General features: G+C 42.6%; 1 protein-coding gene across 40 annotated transcripts in view; it reads right to left on the reverse strand.

Annotated features, from left to right (window-relative positions):
- CLASP2 (cytoplasmic linker associated protein 2) overlaps positions 1 to 21,982 on the reverse strand; it is a 152,324-nt gene that overhangs the window by 4,047 nt on the left and 126,295 nt on the right. For 23 of the 40 annotated variants that reach the window (XM_068152665.1, XM_068152649.1, XM_068152646.1 and 20 more), the window contains 11 exons: positions 21,839 to 21,917; positions 21,579 to 21,629; positions 13,175 to 13,318; positions 9,501 to 9,644; positions 8,984 to 9,090; positions 7,033 to 7,186; positions 6,092 to 6,320; positions 4,527 to 4,720; positions 3,637 to 3,765; positions 1,938 to 2,144; positions 525 to 641 (listed from right to left, as the gene is read on the reverse strand). In XM_068152665.1, the coding sequence (XP_068008766.1) occupies positions 525 to 641; positions 1,938 to 2,144; positions 3,637 to 3,765; positions 4,527 to 4,720; positions 6,092 to 6,320; positions 7,033 to 7,186; positions 8,984 to 9,090; positions 9,501 to 9,644; positions 13,175 to 13,318; positions 21,579 to 21,629; positions 21,839 to 21,917 (1,555 nt within the window). The remainder of the gene's footprint in view (positions 1 to 524; positions 642 to 1,937; positions 2,145 to 3,636; positions 3,766 to 4,526; positions 4,721 to 6,091; positions 6,321 to 7,032; positions 7,187 to 8,983; positions 9,091 to 9,500; positions 9,645 to 13,174; positions 13,319 to 21,578; positions 21,630 to 21,838; positions 21,918 to 21,982) is intronic. The other 17 variants (XM_068152651.1, XM_068152650.1, XM_068152680.1 and 14 more) reach the window with 1 other exon arrangement.

The following is a 21,982-nucleotide window of genomic DNA, read 5'->3' on the forward strand; positions in this document are numbered from 1 at the left end:
ACAACCAACACTATCACTGACAGAGTATTTTTAAGATAGAAATGTCTCAGGCAAAGATATAAACCAGTAATTGTACCTGAGAGATGTCAATAAAATCATAAACACCCTGAACCAAACGGAACCACAAACTGATTACTACTATTATTATTTCCAATCAGAGGTGCTGAAAGGACTGATGAAAGCAAAATAAGAAGAAGGGAGAGTAAGGTATCTTTCCAATAGGAACTTGAGTGAAAATCAAGACACGAAATACTGATTAAGAGAAGCCAGGGTGAGTACAAGCAGTAACTAAATCCATTAAAGAGTAGTAAGAAACACAAATTAGTTTTTACCTTAATGCTGAAGTTCATACACCTGCATGAAGCTCTACAGATTTACAGTTCTGAACATTTTATGATGAAGTATCCCTGATATTCTCATCCCACTACACACCTTTATGAAACCTTCAGCAACTGCAACCAAAATGCAAATGCATGCATGCATTTAGGAACCAAGATTCCTCTAAAGTGGTATCTATTACTTACTTTACTGCCAGTGAGTTGACTGAGATGTGGTTTTAGTTCGTCACCAATTACTGCATGAATGGCTACAAGGCAGAAAACACATGCCTTACGAACACTGCTCTCTGAATTATCATAACCCTAGAAAGCAATAAAATTAACATTAATACCTTGTCAGTTAATGATTGAAAGCCCCACAAAGCTGTTTATGTCTTTACTATAAAAAAATCAACACTGAAGTCCACAGTAAATTAATGCTCAGGTAGCCCAGAGAAGCATTCCAACAACAAAACAAACAGGCAAAACCAAAGCATGCACTTAAAGAGCAGGCTGCTTATTAATTCCCATTGATAATCATTTTCCAGATCAAAATTAAACCCCACACAATCCTGGTCATAAATCACACTGAAAACAGAGCTGCTGCCATGCAAGAGGGTATGTAAGAGGAAGTGTTCCAGGTTACACAGACATTTACTTAAAGCAAAGACACCTCAGTTCAGAGCTTTGCTACTCTGAAAGAAGTATTTTCTTAACAGCCAAAGGTTCTTTTTGGTGAATTTCCATCTTGCTCCTTAACGCTTTGGGGTTTCATTGCTACTTTTCCGCTACCCCGTGCATCACACACAGCCCTTCTCAGATGGCCCTGTTTCTGCCTCTCCCTTCCTACAGATCTATGATCAATCACACCCATAAAGATGAGGATCTGCAAAATGCAGCTGTTGGTATTTTCAAAATCTTTACCCATCACATGCAAACCAATGCATCTCAGCTCTTGAGAAGCTGGGAAAGGATTTATTTTTAAAGGAAAAGGAAGACAAACAATTGTGTCTTTCTAGTTTTAGTAAAATGTCTCAAATCAACTACTGCTTTCCTCCTGCCTCCCCTAAATCCCAAGGGATAAACCCCTACAATTATACACAAATACAACATGGTCAATTTCAGATCAAGTGATCACAGACTGTTAAGGGCTGGAAGGGATCTTGAAAGCTCACCCAGTCCAGCCCCCCTGCCAGAGCACGATCACCTAGAGCAAATCACACAGGAACACATCCAGACAGGTTGTGGGTATCTCCAGGGAGACTCCACAACCCCCTGAGGCAGCCTGTCCCAGTGGTCTTACACCCTCACAATGATGACAGCTTGGAAAAAGAAACCACCACAAAATACAATGAAAAATTAACTAAAAGACTCTACCAAGCTTCACTAGGACCCAGTACTCTGTATCCTGCTGCAATTTCTGTGGAGTCCTAACCACAGTTCTAATTAGCTAGCTGCCAATCCAAGAGCTTGTTCCCACTATCTGAGTTATCTTGGGTCAAAGCAGCCATCAGCTATGAGACAAATCAAATCCTTCATAACAGCCAAACAATGCTACTTCAAACAAAAAGAAATTCTTTGCCATTCTTCTGTAGACAGTTTGGTTTGTACAGAACTTACCTGTATGAGACCTGGCACAATCTCTGGTAACAGTTGAGTAAGGGCTTCTTTTGATACTCTTTCTATGACCTTTGTCTGCATTTTGATTGCAGCCAGATTAATGGGGTAATCTGCAGTTTGGATAATTGGACAAAGAACTTTGATGCACTGATCTGGGCTAATGGAAGTGGCCAGCATGGAAGCAGCTTCTTCAGCAGATCTCACGACCTATTGAAAGAAGAAGTGAAAGACGTGGACAAATAATTTCCTAGAGCTCATTGACTACGGTCTGATTATCTAGCAGTGTGCCCAACAGCTGGAATCTTGTCAACAGATTTTCAAGACTCTTCCCCCCCGTGTTTCTACAACGTTGTAGAGCTCTTGGTAGGGGATTTTTATGCTCAGGATCATCTCTAGTCTGCAGTGCCTTCCAGCTACATACTGAACTGTCACCACCTTGTAAACCTGTGAGCTGTTCTGTTGTCTTTTGTTACTGCTTGTTAGGTCTGTTTTCACATTCATCTCAAAAACGTGTTTAATGGCATGTCTAGATAACAGGCCCTAGAAATCAATCCAGCTGGTTTTCCTCCCCTCTGAGTTTGAAACAGACTACGACATGGGAGTATTTTAAGACTGAAGAATATGCAGAACCAGAGTAATTAGGTAGCGACTAAATAGGTACAGAAGCTCAGGATATAACATGGGAAACAGAAAATTTTGCATCTGATTCTGTGATCTTCCTAACAGTGCAGCTGTGGCACCTGCGGCACCTGCTATCTAGTGAGACAAGCTATTGTTACAAAATCCACGGTTTGTATGTCAATGATGTACAAAAACCTCTGTAACTCTCTCCATTCTTGTCCCCTCTCCTCTCTCCCTCCTTTACACAAAGCTAAGAGACAAAATGCATGGCAACAGAAAAGGAGAGATGGGGACAAGACACTGTAATAAATACAGTATATGAAACCAATCAAGAGGGTGCAGGGAAAAGAGGAGTACCAGAAGAGTGACAAGAGTCACTGGTATGGAGATCTACTCATTTGATAATTTTCTCTACAGCACTAGTGACACTGATGAGAACTGATTAATATAGGGGTGGTTACTGTATTGGTATTTCTTACACCTACATGACTTATCCTTTATTGTGTAAATGTGGGCATCACAAATACTTCTAAGCAAGAGCAGTTATCCTTCTACTTCTGATCCTCTGCCTATTCTTGGACACAACCAGCTTCTCCCTTCAACACATTCCTGGGTGCTCAATCCTAACAACATCCGAAGCCATACTCTCAAATAGTGCAGAGCTGGCTAAAAATGGAAAGGCTTGACAACTCCTTGCCACATTCAGTCCCATCTCTCAACCTTCATGAAATCTGGAAGCTTGTTGTAGAGATCTAGGCCACCTGTATATGACCTAACGTCATAAAAGTTAAAATCTTCAGCTGCTCCTTGCAGATCTCTAACAACACATCATTGGATACCATGTCCTCTTGGACAGCACTTGATGCAATTGCTAGAGCTGCTGTTAAGCATTTGAGAGCCTACAAAACTGCAGTTTTGGGATTTTTTCCTTGCCTACCCATGTTAACTAACAACAGCTGAATGCTTGGTATTTAACAAATTAGTAAGATCAGACCGACTTCTCACATTTTTTAGACAGCTGTTTCTTTTTGCAGTAACTTGTCACAGCAGTGAAGAAATAAAGGAACTGATTACTAACCTCCTTATGAGGATCCTTATGAGCTTCTAACGTCTTCATGATTGTGAGCTCTGCATAATTCTTGAACCTTGCTGGCTGGTTTCTTAGAATTTCTCTTAGAACTTTCAATGCCAAAGCTCTAATTGCATGCTAAAGATTTAATATTAAAATAAGTTAGTTATGTATCTTTATACAGCCATACATCTTAACATTTGCTCACCAACTGGAAGTGTCTTTGATAACGGAAGAATACCACATTACACTCCATGCATATTAAACCATGGGTTCACACTGCAAACAAATAAAGCTGAAAAAACATCTTTACTTCCTCGTCTCAATCTCTCTTTTTGCAGATAATTCAGGTGGCATATCATAAGCATCCTGTTAACCTGAGTTACTTATGCTACCCAGAAGGTGCAAATTATTTTACTCATCACAATGGTGAACAAATCTTTGGCATCACATCACACAAATACATTGCTGAAAACTTCTTCAGCCTTTTCATTTTTCTCTTCATCAAAACTCTGTCATTGGGATCCTCAGTGGTTTCAAGCACTTAGCCCTTGCAGAGGACACTTACATAGCACTCAGTCTCTTCACAATAGGCATTACTGCTTTTAAATGCTTTGCCACATGTTTTGATAGTCTAGACTCCACCCTATGAACAGATAAGCTTGGATCCTGGTGAAAAATGTTTCATTTAACGTACGGGGAATTGACTAGTAAGAACGCTTGGGAAGGTACTAGTTACACTCTTCACTCTCAGGGCACTCAGACTTCATGACATTCTTGCATTTATAAAGTTGCTTTGTTTTTCAAGTGTTTTTCCTACAAGCCAGACAGATTTCAAAGGAACTGAAAGTAAACCATGTGCTTTGTTGACATTCTTAACTGGATTCATCTGACTTTACCTCTTTATCTCCAAGTGTTTCAAGCAGCAAAAGTAATATTGTTTTGAAGTGCTCATCCCAAACACCAAAAGACTCTTCCTGAGTTAACTTCATGAGCTCATACAGGGCAGCCTTTCTTTCCTCAACTCTCTCATTGTGGTTTGATAACTCTTTCAGTAACTCTGCAACCAGATCAGAATGGTCCATGGCAGGCTCTGTCATGAAGAAATACACCAACACGGTTCTCAAGTCAGGGCAAGTAAGTACTACTGCCTGCTCTACACCCAACTTTCCAGGATGGCTACCTGGCTTCCTAGCATGCTTTTGGTGTTTTGGTTGGTCGTTTTGCTGTTGTTATTGTTTATTCTGAACTTCAAATTTGTCTGCAAAAACTGCAGTTTGGCTGCTACATTTTCAATGCAGCCAACACTGCTGAACAAGCTTACACTCATCCAAACCCCCCTACAATGCTATTAGAAAAAACCCAACAAGCTAGTTTACTGCAAGAGTTTTTACGCTTGCAGTCCCCAAAGTGATCCCTTCAAATCTGATCTGTACATAGAATGCCACCTTTTCCGTATGCCCCTTCCATCCAAAATGATAAATTTAGCTTTTCTTTGTTAGTATTACAGAATTGTTTACTTTTGTAAGCTGCAGTTCCACAGCAGTATCGAGGCTGTTCACACAAACGGGGGAAAAGAAATGCACAAGAATGGTGCTTAAAATGAAAGAACTGAAAATGGAAGCAAACCAAGGCTGTTAAACCCAGACAGTAGTCATTATGAGATGTCTCTGGATTCTACTTTTGATTAAATTGAAGGTTTCTATAACACATCTTGCTGTATGACAGAAGCAAAAGAGCCAGAAGAGAGAAAGTTCATTTGTCCCTCAATATTAAGAAATTTCTTTACTTAAAGTCTGATTTTCATCTGTAACTACAAGTGAAACATCAACAAAAATGGAAAGCAGACTATGGAAGCCACCTACTACATTTTAAAATAATGACAGTAGTGACACTTTGCAATCTTCCCAAGATAACACTGAGAAATCCTAAAAAGCAGCTCTAGAAGCTTACAAAACAACAGACCAAGTTCCAAGATTTAGATGGGCTAAATGAGCAACCTTCCTGCTTAAAGCTGGGTTGCTTTGCTTTGTTTTCAAGAGAATGTTTAGTCAATAGAAAGTGCCAATGTCATGTTTCAAATGCAAATATATTACCAAAAAAATACTTAGCCTTTCACCTAACTTCCAAACTGGCTTGATACAGTTTTACTTCCTCATTGTAAATACTATTTTCAAGTAAATTTACATGGGCAATGCTGCTACAGGATGTGCTACCAGAGGTATACAACATTGTTCAGTATTCATCTCATTTTTTATCTTAATTTCTACAAATGGCAAGTAGCATAACCATGTCACTCAAAAGAATACTAACCAGTAGTTCCCCACTCAGTATTTGTAAAACCTCTCGAAGGAGTGGCACTGGTGATACGTGTATTGCTAACAACACATTCAGAAACTCCACCTCAAGACAGAAAAATCTCACCATTTACCTTCCAGCACACAGAACACACTCTGAAGCTTACCATCGGGAAACTGCTCTGCATCATCATCAAACATGGCTTCTTTCAAAGCAGACTTATTAAATGAGCTGATACCATCAGAGTAATTGTATGGGTTATAATCTCGTGAGCGTGGCGAAGAGTGGGGAGGCATTGTGTTGAGTAACGATGTTTTGTTATCGAGAGCTGTTCGGCCTGTATCGCTCACACCGCTTCCTGCTCGTAGGTCAACTATGCCAGAAGCACTGCAAATCTGCAGGAAGAGAAACCTCATGAGAGACTATGAATTACACCCTTTGCAACTGACTACATTATCTCATCTAGATATAATAAAATCACACAAGTTTCAAAAATATTACAAATCTCAAGTATTCCAACTAGCCATCTAATAAGGAATCTTAGAAACAGTTCCTTAAACTTCCCTTTCTTTAAAACACTCCCAACTGTTGCTACTTCATTAATTATTTGGACTGTATAGACCTTTTTCTGTACTGTATCTCACAACTTTGATGCTAAGTAATTTAAAACACATTTAAGGGTATTTTTCAAGCTCAACACATCTGAAAGAAAAAGTTCCATGCAAACAGAAGTTTAAAACACTGTAGGTAGCACTGATAACCCCACAGGATTTGTACAGAATAGAAGAAAAACTTTGGAAAATAATGAATAGTTACTTCAGACCTCTCAAAAACTGAACTCCAGTTGTTTTGCAACATGACCTGTTTTTAAATTGCTAGCAGTTTCAATAAATAAATAGCTAGTGCTACTTAGAACAAGCACTTATTCCAAAGTGTGGTTCAAAGTGTAGAACATCCATTCCTGAAGCTCTGAAGTAATTAGGAGAAACATCCCATTTCAGAAGTTGTAACATATGAACCTACTGGAAGAGGCATTTGGCTTTGTGTAATGGGCCAATGGTTGGCTTGGTGTGCCAGTGCCAAGCTGCACTGAGTTGAAGTACTCACCAAATCACCATCATCTTTCTTGGACTCTCGTTTCACAGGCTCATTCATATCTTCCTGACTACGAAAACTGAAATTCTGGATGGCTTCACTAACTCCACGCAGAGAGCTGTAAATCTCTTCAGAATTCATATTTTCAGTGTCATAGTCAAATGCACTGTGGGCCACAGAGAAAGACATAGGAATTCAGAATTTATTTTTAATTAACATAAGCACAGAGTTAAAGAAAGTCAAGACATACTGATAAAATAGTTGATTTTTTTTCTTTCTGGAAACCAATTAAGGCAGAAAAGTGGCTGTCCTCATAACAGATGTGTGTTACAGTACTGTGTCCAGTTCTGGGCCCCTCAGTTTAGGAAGGACATCGAGACACTTAAATGTGTCCAGAGAAGGGCAACAAGGCTGGGGAGAGGTCTTGAGCACAGCCCTATGAGGAGAGGCTGAGGGAGCTGGGCTTGTTTAGCCTGGAGAAGAGGAGGCTCAGAGGTGACCTCATTGCCCTCTACAACTACCTGAAAAGTGGTTGTAGACAGGAAGGGGTTGGACTCTTCTCTCTGGCAACCAGCACCAGAACAAGAGGACACAGTCTCAAGCTGTGCCAGGGGAAGTTTAGGCTCGAGGTGAGGAGAAAGTTCTTCACTGAGAGAGTCGTTCGTCACTGGAATAGGCTGCCCAGGGAGGTGGTGGAGTCACCATCCCTGGAGGCGTTCAAGAGGGGACTGGATGTGGCACTTGGTGCCATGGTCTAGTCATGAGGTCTGTGGTGACAGGTTGGACTCAATGATCTTTGAAGTCTCTTCCAACCTTGGTGATACTGTGTGATCTTAGTAGGTGCGATACCACTGAGAGAAAGCTGGGGAGTAGCTAACCAAGGGAAAGGCTATGAACACAGCACTGCCGGTCCAAAGAAACAAACTCTGTCTGCTCCTTTTCACTCTGATGGGTATGAAACTGGGATCCTTATACCATTCTTTCCTTCTTAAAGACGTTCCAGAATAAGGAGGACCAATAGAACTCAACAGTTTCCACAGGAAGTGGATTGGTAAAAGCAAAGTTATGAAGACTGCTTTGCTGGCAACATTGGTACCACAAAGCTGCAGACCAGCACATTTATGCATCACTGCTGTTTGTGTCTAGCCAACATCAAGTCCGATTTGATGGCCCAGCTGACCTAACACTTGCTAGAGATGAACATTTAGTTCCTTGTCCTGCTAATCTATTTTCAGTTCAAAGTGCCTGTCCTCAGTTTGGGCCATCAGCTGCCCAGGCCAAAAGGACAGAAAGGGGTAAAATAAAAAGCACTCAATGCACTAACTGGAGGTTAAATGCAAATGCTGTTTACAAGTATATACAGAAACACAACAAGCATTCAGGGAAAAATAATATATACACAAATTAGGCTCACCTGGGCCTACCAGGCCAAAACCTTCCAAAAACCTACACCCCCAGCCTCAGCAGGCCTCACTTCCATACCAAGGCTGGATCAGGCCTCTCTGCCCCCCTGCACCAGGCAGAAATTCTGTAGCAAGAGCTAAGCCTGCCCAACGCTGCAGAAAGCGTAAACTGCCCCAGGAACCACAGGGATAAGAGTGGTGTTGCGCTGGGAGAAGAGAGCAGGGAGGAAAAGAGGGAGAACAGACTGTGAGCTCCCTTCATACTGGGAGATGCAGCACAATGGGATGAACTCAAGTGTGCAATATGCTGCGTCCACCTATGGGTCCTAAACCCATAACAGGGCTGCAGCCCTTCCCACTTTGTGTAAGCCCTGGCCATCGTCAGAGCCTTGAGGGAAGCCAGCAGTTCACTGCACTGCACTCCAGGGAAGAAGGGAGGGATTCTTTTTCAGGATCTCTCAATGCAAAATTCACTCCAGGCTTTTGCTGGTGGGGTTACAGTTTTGGATAACGTGGGGTGAAGCCCTAGACACAGAACTGTAGTGGCAAGCATACATTACCTTGGTGACAAAGTGTTCTGTGATGTATTGGTTGGGGAAGTGAGAGGACTTGACCAACTTGCTGGGGAACGTGGAGTAGGTCTTGTTAGAGGACTTCCCATCGATCCCTGGAGGAGGAGAGGCGAAAAGTAGTACTTCAGCTTCCCTTTCAACTTATTACTGTATTAACTTTCTATTGCCCAGATGTATTCAAAGAGCTTCTATTTAATCTCTTGGACTAGCTAGCCAATTACTAGTAACTTCAATGAGGTATAACACCGAAATGAGTAAAGATAAACTACTCTTTAAAAATACATTCAAACTTATTAAGTCACTTGGAAGCAACATAGAAATTACCATTCTTTGGTGGAAAAAGAAAAGCCATTCTATAAAGTGATATCTGCTACTGGGACAGAATTCTACACTTGATTTGGGTTCTCTCCCCACCACTAACTTTCTTTGTCTCACAAGTATCTACTAAATTTCAGTTTGAGTTCAAAACACCAATAACTTCAGCAAGAATAAGAAGTGTAGATACCTGACCACTGTTGCCTGTGTTACGGAGATGATTATGGAGAAGCTTTGTGGCTCCATCCTGAAATGTTTTTGGTAAAGCACCCAATAGCATCGTAAACTCTGGAGTATTGAGTTCAAAAAGGGAAATCAGCACTGACTGTGCAGCCTGGAAGAAGAAAACGGATTGAAGACAGTTGCTAAAGAAATTGTATCAGCAAGGGATGCTATAATGAGTGGTAATCACAAAATGCAACTTAAGTCTTGATTAAGCTTAAAGAAAGATGTTAACAGATGTGAACAAACCCAGTCTGCATCTGTTGGAAAGCTGAAAGTTCAGAGCTTCATAAATCCAGGCATAAAACAATGAGATTACACTTTACACAATCATTTTAATGATCAGTCTGGCAGAAGTGTGCTATTCACACCCCTAAGCACAGGTCCTTACTTCTTAAAAGCCATTTTGTAAATTCCTTCAGTACTTTTACTGAGTTTGGCACATTGAACAGATTTGAAAAGAAGAATGGAAGACACCAGGCAGGAACAAGTCTGCAATTCCTGTTCCTGGAAGTGGTAATTACAGACGGATTATGAACACACTTAGCACTTTAGAAATTAAAAAACAAAACAAAACAAAAACAATGAAAGAAAAAGAACCTCCCCAAAACAAACAAGCAGATCATCTGAACGACACAGGCTTGATTTTGAGTTGTGATCACAGCATTTAATATTCTTTGTAACTTATCATATGGCCAAACTAGTTCATCAACCTTTCTCCATCTTCCCACTCTGCTTGCGTGATCATTTCAGATGACAGGCAAGCAACGTGAGGAATGATTTAGCTGTCAACATATCATAAAAACTGTAAAGTACTGGAGTTCATAGCCTAATAGATGTAGATGTCCATTTCAGCAGCTCATCAATGTTATTCTCATCCTACAGCACGTGTTACTATGTACTTTTTATCTGATCAAAAACTAATCTCTTTCCTGACAAAGCAACACAGTAAGTTACACTATGGTTGGGTTCCCTCTAGTAAAGCAACACTTGGTACACGACTTGGTAGTGTCTGCACTTTGCTGAATATTCACTAACAATCCTGTCAGCATAGCAGCTAAACTAACATGTGCAATGAAGGGCTAGAGATTAAGTTCTCCAGAACAGCTTAATAGCTTCTTTGTAGTACAAAGCTCTGATCCCAATATTAACCAAGTATGGCTAGGTTATACAGCTCACTATCAAGGTCTGCTGTACACTGGAGAGAACCAGTGCTTCACGGTAGGCATGAACAACAGACAGCTTCCTTAAGCAGCCATATACTTCAAGGCAGTTGTTTAGAAAATTCTTTTAGACATTTATTCCCCTATTTTTGCTTCCAGAGCAATGAACTGTAGCATTTTCCAATTAGAAGTGGAAGGCCAAGGTATGAGCACACATACCAGTACACATGTCAGTATGAAGTTTAGTGCCAAAAATGCTAGCATGTTAGATAGCCACAGTTTATCTTGAAACTGACACAAAGCAAACCAAAACAAATCCAGTACCTGAGCAAGGGCTCAGGAGTTACCACTGTCTCCACTCTGAACCTCTGTGCATATTTAAGACACTCATAAAACAACACAGCAGGCAGTCCAAGGTCACCTTAGGAAAGAAACTGGTACCATCACATCTGCCCAGAATAAAGCTCAACCTAAAGTATCCAAATGGATATTTGCTCACACAAGGTTTTCAACTATTCAACCATCTGCTTTCTCTTTCTCCCTTCACAAAGGGGAAACAAAAAAGGCAGCATTTCAGAGTATTTGGAGGTTTTCCTTCTCAGCACAAGCTCTCACTAGTCCAGTCATAGAGATAGCAGCTTTAAAAGTCTTATTTTTTGGGTTGCTCCACTCTTAGAAGTTTAAGAACACTCCAATTCTTTCCAAGAGAATTCTAACCTTGGAATAAATCTAAGCTCTGCAACACAGAGTTTGACCACGCAAAAGGAAGTCCCATGTCAGTGAACTGCACCAGGAGTGTGCCCGATTTCAGACTAATGAAATAACAAAGGATTTTTTGTACTACTTAGTAATGGAAATGATTTACCAAAGAACAAAACAAACCTAAAAACCAACCCCAGAGCCATCAATCACACAGAAGTATACTTGGCAAGATCGTTTTAAAGAAACCACACTAAATGCTGTATGCTTATAAATAAAGAAGCTTGTGGATAGCAGGCTGGAAGCCCTGTTAGGAGAACAAAACATTTTATGTCAGAGTAATTCTTTTGACTACATACTAGTGAAATTTTGTTTTAAAGAGCTACTAAAGGCTCTTGGCAGCTAGTTGCCTCTAATAGTTGTGTTAGGGGAAGGAAAAATAAAATGAGAAAACTTTGTGTAATTAAGGTTCCACATGATTTAGCTCACTAGCAAATCTTTCCGTGATTCAGTTACTTATTGACATAAAAATGCTTATTAGAGATATGGAGCATGAGGTAAGACAGCTTGCCACGTGCCTCAGTACTAAACCTTTACTGATTCAGAAGATAGTGCTGCTTCAGTTCTTCTCCTGTTTTATGGTCTTACACATAGCACTTGAACATGGTACTAGGCAAGAGCAGTCCATAGGATATAACCTATTACTTTTTTTGTACTCATAAAATTATGCAAGAAATGAAAGACAGAAATGCTCTCTGCAATATAAACTCTCCTACGTGCTTTTAGTGCACACTGAACACATTCCAGGTATCAAGAAGTCATGGAAGCTACTTTTAATTTTGTTCCCTTCATACTACCTACTTCAAATGATGAAGTTACCCAAACTCAAACCATAACTTCAAAAAGAATCTAAAAAAAAAAAAGATTGTTGCAACTCTTCAAACTGCAGAAATAAGCAAAGAAACAGAAGAGTTAGTTGTCAGCTATAAGATAAATATGCTTATTTAGCACTGAAAAAGTGTTAGCAAGCTGGTAATGGCAGCTAAGACAGAATGGCTGGTGACAATCAGAACATCAAAATGCCAACAAAATGGAAAGATTCTGGTTTCTGTAATTGGAAGGAGTAATTTGTCCGTTTCTCATGGTTACTCTGTATCTCTGGTAGATCTAACCCAGCTCTCACCTAATGACTGCTCACAGTAGTTCTGTGTAAAGGGGAGTTTTGCACTGAAAAGGCAGTATACCTTTCATACCTTATAAAAGCACAGATTTTCTGTCTAAGCATCAACAAGTATTTGCTGAGCTATTGTTAAAGAGAGGGCTGAAGATCCAACAGAGACTGAACTGAGTTTGCTACAAAACCATTCCTGCACTATCAGAACCACAGGAAGAGGTCTCTGAATTTAAACTGCATGGAAAATGCTCATTGAACAGATTTCAATATCAGACAGTGCTTGAAACAAAGTCATTCCGTGCACTATGGAAGATAACCTCAACATATTAACATACATGAAAATACAGGCCTCATGGAGAGGTTTCGGATGTGCTAATTTTACTTAAATATGCAATATTTGGCAAAGTGGCATCCTGTCACTTCCAATACTTGCTGCAGACAAATGAGGTGTGTTTGCCAAGAAGAATACAGAGGTATGTTTTATCAATTAAAAAATCCGTTTATTTTTAAAGACACTTATTTTGGTTTGTTTTTTAAGCAAGAAATGATAGCTTCTGTGGTGTGTCAGAAGACTTGGAACCTACTGCAATTGGAAGCCAAGCATACCTTTCTAACATCTGAGCTCTTCGGCTCTGTGGTCCAGGTGATGATTCGAGACACTGCTAACCTAGTTTCACTTGAGTTTACAAAATCTCCGGGGTCCATCTGCTGTACAAGAGTCTCGATGTATTTAAGGATTGCAACCTTGACCTGCAGAGAGAAAGAGGGTCAGGAGGACACTGAAAACGGTGTGCTGTCAGAGCAAACGTGTTCACAGAGTGTACAGTCCCCTCAAAAAAATTATTTTCCCCCTCTACTCAAACTAGAAATGTTTTCAGAACTGACATAGAACTTCACATAATAAATCAATTTACAAATGGATATAGTATTTCCTACTCACAGAAATGCAAATGTTAAGAGGAATCTTAGACTTCACTGGTAGCAACTAAAAGATACACAAATCACTACACATTGCAGGAGCTTGTATTTATCAAAAGAACAGCACACACAAACCCAGAGAATTTAAGAATAATCATGACTTTAAAGAGTTATTAAGAACGTTTTCCAAGAGCTGAAACAAAAACTGAACATCATCTGATGAACCACTAATCACTTCCTGTAAGTTCCTACTATGTAGCTCACTGTCAGCACTCCTTTATTCACCACCTGAGTCAACGCTCGCTATCTCTTGGGATGAGCCACACAAATCTTTCTATTACATGCTGAAAGGGTATGGAAAAGAACTTCTACAGAAGACTTTGAAGTAGTCACCTGCACACTTTTCCTTTGGAAGTAATCAGGAGATGGTGATGGGGATTTACCAGGAGGACAGAAAAGCTGCTCTACACCCTCTGATAATCCTCCTCCTACTGCTGCTACTTCTGCTAACTCCCTCTACTCCTTATGCAGAATCTCTTTTGCACATCCTAGGCTGCTGCCTCTCTCTACTTTCTCCAAAGTTGCACCATTCCACTAATAAAAGCAGTGAACCACAAATACCTATCCAGGAGAGAGACACCTATGTCCATCATAACCAGAAAGACAATTCTGGGTGTGTTCCAGTACCTGAATGGTGCCTACAAGAAGGCTGGAAAGGGACTGTTTACCAAGGCCTGTAGTGACAGGACAAGGGGCAGTGGTTTGAAATTAGATTGAGGGTGGACATTAGGAAGTTCCTTATCATGAGAGTGGTGGAACACCAAACAGCTTGCCTAGGGAGGTAGTTGAGGCCCCATCCTTAAAAATATCCAAGGTCAGGCTTGACAGGGCTTCAGACAACCTGATCTAATGGAGAATGTCCTTGGTGACTTCAGAGGCATTGGACTAGATGACCTCCGGAGGTCTCTTCCAACCCAAACCATTCCATGATTCTTCATTGCTCATGGCTTATAGTACAATGGCTCTGAGCAAAGCTATTTAGTAATTTCCCTTGATCATGAAAACTTGCAAGCCACCAAAACCAAATGTTACACTGCCATACCCCTTAGTGATAGCTGATACAGGCAGATTAATAATGAATACTGCATTTCCACAGCTGTTGAAGCTCAGCCTCTCCTATGTTACACAACAAGCAGCAGCTTATGCAGATCACTATCGACAAACGCAATAACCCCACACTATTTGCTAAATTATTTTGAAGGGAAAAAAATCCACTAACACCTCCACAACAAAACACCTTAGGCTACATGGTTTTCCAAATATGAAGTGCAATGTCTAGACAAGCAATTGAAACCATTATGCCAGCACTATGTTTCACTGTTCACAAGTTGAAAATACAGAATATCACACCTTCAAAAACATAACTCCTAAGAACTGTAACACTAAGAACACCCAGAGGCATCTCTTCCAAGGAAAATTCTGCAGTACTGTATCCGAGAGCAAAGTATTGTTTAAACTACTGCTATTCCCAGAGAGTAAGTCACACAGACTTCTGTAAAGATGGAGGCTCTCAGGACTTTCAGATTGCCACATCCCAGTAGCCTGTCCTTGTTGCTGGACACTTAAGAACTGCCTCTGCCTTTACTTAACCACAGGACTGAAATAGACACTAAGACACTACAGATGAATTCTGAAGGCATCTCTCATCTCTGAAGCTGCATCTTTGGCCAAGTGGCTTTTAAAATTCATTAATTTTGATATCAACTTAGAAAAAATACAATCCTCTGATCAACTGCAGCAAACTGCCAACAAATTGGTATCTTCTAAGAAAAGAAGATTCAGGAGCTTGGAATGAACTTCAGTCACAATGCTGAAATCGATTCCTTATTGAGTGGCAACTATTTGATAGTCCACCCAAGGAAACTGAAGTTATGATTTGGACCTCATTAATGTTTACGACCTCATTCATGTTGATAAAGACATGCAGGGTGAGTGCCACAAGAATGGAGCCAGGCTCTGCTGGGTGATGCCCAATGACAGCAGAAGGGGCAACAGTGGAAGATGAGGCATAGGAAGTTCTATGGAAACATGAGAAAGAAATTTTTCACCATGAGGGTGACAGAACACTGCCAACAGGCTTCCCAGCAGGGTTGTTGGGTTTCCCTCTCTGAAGACATTCAAAACCCACCTGGACACATTCCTGTGAGACTTGCTCTAGGTGCTCCTGCTTATGGCAGGGGGGTTGGATTGAATGATCTTTTGAGGTCTCTTCCAACCCCTCACATTCTGTGACTCTGTGAAATGTATTTCAGGACAACATGGTATCACACGGTATCACCAAGGTTGGAAGAGACCTCAAAGATCGAGTCCAACCTGTCACCACAGACATCATGACTAGACCATGGCACCAAGCGCCACGTCCAATCCCCTCTTCAGAACACCTCCAGGGACAGTGACGCCACCACCTCCCTGGGCAGCACATTCCAATGGCCAATCTCTCTTTCTATGAAGAATTCCTTCCTCATATCCAGCCTAAACCTCCCCTGGCACAGCTTGAGACTGTGTCCTCTTGTTCTGGTGCTGGTTGCCTGGGAGAAGAGACCAACCTCCAGCTGGCTACAACCTCCCTTCAGGTAGTTATAGAGAGCAAGAAAGTCTCTCCTGAGCCTCCTCTTCTCCAGGCTAAGCAACCCCAGCTCCCTCAGCCTCTCCTCACAGGGCTGTGCTCCAAACCCCTCCCCAGCTTTGTTGATAGAATAGAACAGAACAGAATACAACAGAACAGAACCGAACCAGACAAGACCAGGTTGGAAGAGACCTTCAAAGATCATCATGTTCAACCTACCATCCAACACCACCTAATCAACTAACCCATGCAACCAAGCACCCTGTCAAATCTCCCCCTGAACATCCCCAGTGATGGTGACTCCACCACCTCCCCAGGCAGTCCATTCCAATGGGCAATCACTCTCTCTGTGTAAAACTTCCTCCTGACCTCCAGCCTGAACCTCCCCTGGTGCAGCCGGAGACTGTGTCCTCTTGTTCTGGTGCTGGCTGCCTGGGAGAAGAGACCAACCTCTGCCTGTCCACAACCCCCCTTCAGGTAGTTGTAGAGAGCAATGAGGTCACCCCTGAGTCTCCTCTTCTCCAGGCTAAGCAGCCCCAGCTCCCTCAGCCTTCTTGCTGAAGTCCAGGTAGACTACAACCACAGGCCTCCCCACATCCACCAGGCAGGTCACCTGATCATAGAAAGAGATCAGGTTGGTCAGGCAGGACCTGCCCTTCCTAAAACCATGCTGGCTGGGCCTGATCCCTTGGCCATCCTGTAAGTGCTGTGTGATTGCACTCAGGATGACCTATTCCATAATCTTGCCTGGCACTGAGGTCAGGCTGACAGGCCTATAATTCCCTGGCTCATCCAACCGGCCCTTCTTGTGGATGGGCACAACGTTGGCCAGCTTCCAGTCCTCTGGACATCTCCAGTGAGCCAGGACTGCTGAAAAATGATGGAGAGTGGCTTGGCCAGCTCCTCTGCCAGCTCTCTCAGCACCCTAGGATGGATCCCATCCGGTCCCATGGACTTGTGGGGATCCCAGTGGCTGAGCAGATCACCAACTACCCCATTCTGGAACAGAGGAAAACTGTGCTGCTCCCTGGCTCCTTCTGCCAGCTCTGCAGGTCAGCTGTCTGGAAGACATTCAGTCATTGAGGCAAAGAAGGTGTTAAGTATCTCTGCCTTTTCCTCGTCCTTTGTTACAACGTTCCCCTCCGTGTCCACCAAGGAGTGGAGGTTGTCCTTGCCCTTCCTCTTGCTATTAATGTATTTATAGAAGGACTTTTTGTTGTCCTTCACAGCAGAGGCCAGGCTAAGCTCCAAATGTACTTTTGCCTCCCTAATTTTCTTCCTACAAGACCTAGCAACATCCTTAAATTTTTCATGGGTTGCCTCCCCTTTCTTCCAAAGATGATACACCCTCTTTTTTTTCCTTAGTTGTATTAAAAGTTCATTAACCATCCATGCTGGCCGCCTGCCCCGGCGGCTCATCTTCCGGTACATTGGCACAGCCTGTCCCTGAGCCTTCAACAGTTCTTCCTTGAAGTAGGTCCAGCTCTCCTGGACCCCTTTGTTTTTAAGGGCTTTATCCCAAGGAACCCTCTGAATTAGTTCCTTGAGTAGCCTGAAGTCTGCCTTCTAGAAATCCATAGTGGAGGTCTTCTTGCTACCCCTCTTCGCTTGACCAAATACTGAAAATTCAATTATCTCATGGTCACTGGCCCCTAAACACCCTCTGACCACCATGTTGCCCACCAGCCCTTCCCTGTTGGTGAAGAGGAGGTCAAGCATAGCCTTGCCCCTGGTAGGCTCACGCAGCACCTGGGATAAGAAGCTGTCCTCCATGCATTCTAAGAACCTCCTAGATTGCCTCTTCTCTGCTGTGTTAAGATCCCAGCAGATGTCAGGCAGGTTGAAGTTGCCCATGAGAACAAGGTCAGGTGATCTTGAGACAGCCTTAAGCTGCCTATAGAATGACTCATCAACATCTTCCTCCTGGTTGGGTGGTCTGTAACAGACTCCAACCAGGATGTCAGCCCTGTTGGCCTTCCCTCTAATTCTCACCCACAGGTACTCAACCTGATGGTCCCTGATCTCCAGCTCAATGGTATCTAGTGCCTTCCTGATGTAAAGGGCCACCCCTCCACCCCTTCTTCCTTGCCTGTCTCTCCTGAAGAGCCTGTAGCCGTCAATTGCAGCACTCCAGTCATGTGAGTCATCCCACCACGTCTCTGTGATGGCAACTACATCATAACTTTCCTGCTGCAGCAAGGCTTCCAGCTCCTCTTGTTTGTTGCCCATGCTTCGTGCATTAGTGTACATGCACTTCAGCCGGGCTGCTGGTTTCACCTCTGGCTTATCACCCCCAGACTCCTGCCTGGGGGGACTGGTTTCAGCCCCTTCCCCCTTCAAAACTAGTTTAAAGCCCTATCTATGAGATCTGCCAATTCCCTTCCTATAATCTTTTTCCCTTTTGGGGATAGGCCATTCTCGTACACTCTGATCTTACCCCTCCTCTGGGACAGATGTGCTCCATCTGTTGCCAGCTGGCCTGGTGCAGTAGAAAGTTTTTCAAGATCGAAAACCCCAAAATTCTTTTGACTGCACCAGCCTCTAAGCCACTTGTTGACTGCAGCTGCTGACCTGTTCCTTATGGTATTCCCTCCAACAACTAAGGGTATAGATGAAAAAATTATTCGTGCCCCTGACCCCTCAACCAGATCTCCCAGGGCCCTGAAGTCATCTTTGATAGCCCTGGGAGTTCTGGTTGCAACATCATCATTCCCTAACTGCATAACTGTCAAGGGATAATAGTCAGAGGGCTGCACCATACCAGGCAGTCTTCTGGTAACATCTCCAACCATAGCTCCTGGAAGGCAACAAACCTCCCTGTGAGTAGGGTCTGGCCGACATATGGGGCCCTCCGTTCCCCTCAGGAGGGAATCGCCAACAACAACCACCCTCCTCTTTTTTTTAAGGGAGCAAGTCCTGATGCCGGGGGAAGGCTGTTTAACCTTAGGCTGTTTTGCCACAGGGAAACTGAAACAGAAGCTGCCGCGAGCTTTTAAACTGCCGCGGTATGCAGGGGAGCCCGAACGATCCCAAACACGGGGAGAAATGGCGAGAGCCGATCCTTGCCAAGCGCAGAGATTCCGCGCGGGTCCCACAGGTTGAAAAGGCAGCAGTTTGTGCTTTTCCAAGGCTCCTGGTCTCGGTGTGTTGCCGGTGGAGCTTACCGCTGAAACAGAAGCTGCCGCGGGCTTTTAAACTGCCACGGCATGCAGGGGAGCCCGTTTTGCTGGAACATGTCCAGAGGTCAACACCTTTCCTAAACTGAGGAGCCCAGAACTGGACACAGGACTGAAGGTGTGGCCTAACTAGTGCTGAACACAGGGCAGAATGACCTCCCTCTAACAGATCAACTCCTGCCCCCAGCTTGGTGTCATCTGCAAACTTACTGATGATGGACTCAATCCCCCGATCCAGATCATCAATAAAGATGGTAAAGAGCATGGGGCCCAGCACTGATCCCTATGGCACACCACTAGTGCCTGGCTGCCAGCTGGATGTGGCACCATTCACCACCACTCTCTGGGCTCAGCCTCCAGCCAGTTCCTAATCCAGCTCAGAGTGCTGCTGTCCAAGCCAGGGGCTGACAGCTTGGCCAGGAGTTTGCTGTGGGGGACGGTGTCAAAAGCCTTGCTGAAGTCCAGGCAGACTCCATCCCCAGCCTGCCCCACATCCACCAGGTGGGTCACCTGGGCATAGGAGATCAGGTTGGTCAGGCAGGACCTGCCCCTCCTAAATCCATGCTGACTGGGCCTGATTTCTTGGCCCTCCTGTAAGTGCTGTGTGATTGCACTCAAGATGACCTGTTCCATGATCTTGCCTGGCACTGAGGTCAGGCTGACAGGCCTGGAATTCCCTGGCTCATCCAACCAGCCCTTCTTGTGGATGGGCACCACGCTGGCCCACTTCCAGTCATCTGGGACCTCTCCAGTGAGCCAGCCATCAAACAAAAGCTGAAGACTTCAAGATACAGAGTCGTGCCCTAGAATTACAAATTGATCTATTGGACAGCTGGGTGCACGGAGGATGAGACTGAGACAAAAAAATATTCAAGCTAAATACAAAATTTTCCAGTTTATGTTCAATAACTTTACTGTCTCAATCCTGGAGCTGTAGTTACTTCATGAAGATGGAAGTAGGGGAGAGATGCCACTTCATTCAGAAAAAATACAAACTTCCTTACTAGCTACAAAATCCATTTTAATTATCCTTGATTTTATTTCAGCCTAACAGGTGTTCTTCTACCACAGTAGTTTTTGCCAACATCTTGCTGTCAGAAGTCTCTCTACAATACTGGCAATTCTTTTCAGGATGTCTCCCTCTCGAGTGTCTATGATTTCTTAATTCCTTCTAGGTGGCACTGTGAATATCCTTGAACTCATCCTAGCAGGACTCCATATCTCACTCCAAATCTACACTCTCAACTGTGAAACATGATCAACATGGATCTGTCTGTAGGCAGGTATACTACTGTATGGAATAAAAGAACATCTCCTCCATCAAATTCACCTTCCTGGGGAGGAAAATCAAGTAAACCAAAACTGAGTCAAATTTGCTCCAAGGATTTATTTAAGAAAGCCCCTAATCTTCACTGCCTCATTTACTGTCTCAATAAATTACAGTAGTCCCCTTTTAATACGGCTCTACGAAGCAACAGTGGCCAACATATCAGCTGTCCTCAAAAGCTTAAAAATGTTAAATTTTACTATATTGTAGACAAAAAAAGGCACATTCATGTGACTTGAGGTTCAACATAACTTGGGAAGACTTACACAGTATCAAACCATGTCAAAACATTTCATGCAGGATAGAGCAGAAAATGCCAGTTACCACATGCTTGTTATTTCCCCATTCACATCACTTGTAACTCTTCTTAGGATTTGATGCATTTATCCTAAAATCAACTCTCTTTGTAACTGCAAATGTACTAGAGAATACATTTTTACTTTTCAGTTATGCTGCCAGGTTTATGGGCTACAGATTCTTATGCAAGCATGTGTGTGACTACAAAGCAAGATGCTGCTTTCACAAGTGCATCTACCGAAAGGGAGCTGATTTGTACTATAGAAACTGAAGTTCATACGAAGGTAATTCTAATAAATTCACAACCTGCCAGGCTAAACTCAGAATAAAAACCACACCACAAAACCCCCAAACAAACTAGGAAACACTTGGGAAATCACAAACATAAAATTAGAAAAGACTTGATAGAGTGAGTTTGCATAACCAGCTTGATGTTAGGCGGCCACGTTTTTGCTGCTCATTTTTACCGTGCTGTGGGTTGATTAGATCTCTCTTGCAGCAAACGTTTTTATGCTAGTGTCATGTTTTAAGGCTGAACATCTGCATGCTTCAAGTTTCTTGCAGAGGTTAGTAGCAGCATATGAATACATTCAAATAAAAATTATTGGAAACACTGTAAGAGTTTGCAACAGGGTTAAGAAAAAAGACAATAACTCAGACAAAAACCTTTGAGCTCCAAAAAGAGCGAAGCTGGTCCTGTAGTGCTGGCTTGACTGTCTGAAAGTTTACAAAAACAAAATCCACCAATTGAAAACCTTTTTTTCCTTTTTGTGCAATTAAAAAAAACCAAACACAAAACCAAAGCCAAAAAACCAAATAAAAAAACCCCAAACAACCAATAAACAAAAATAAACAAGTTAAATTAAAATACTAAGACAAGCCAATGTCCACCAATGAAAATTTCGGTTTGCACTGCAAATTCTTACCTTCAGGCTAGGTGTTTGGGTCTGGTCAACAGTAAATCTCATTAAAATACTGAATTGGAGGTCATTTGGAAAAGACTCCCTGTAAAAGAAACAAATCAAATCGTGTTACACTACGTGAGGCACTGAAGAAACCCTTCCTCTCCT

Source organism: Melanerpes formicivorus, unplaced genomic scaffold (genome assembly GCF_026170545.1).
Source record: "Melanerpes formicivorus ecotype bairdi unplaced genomic scaffold, bMelFor1.0.p_v2 SCAF_24, whole genome shotgun sequence".
Lineage (NCBI taxonomy): Eukaryota > Metazoa > Chordata > Aves > Piciformes > Picidae > Melanerpes > Melanerpes formicivorus.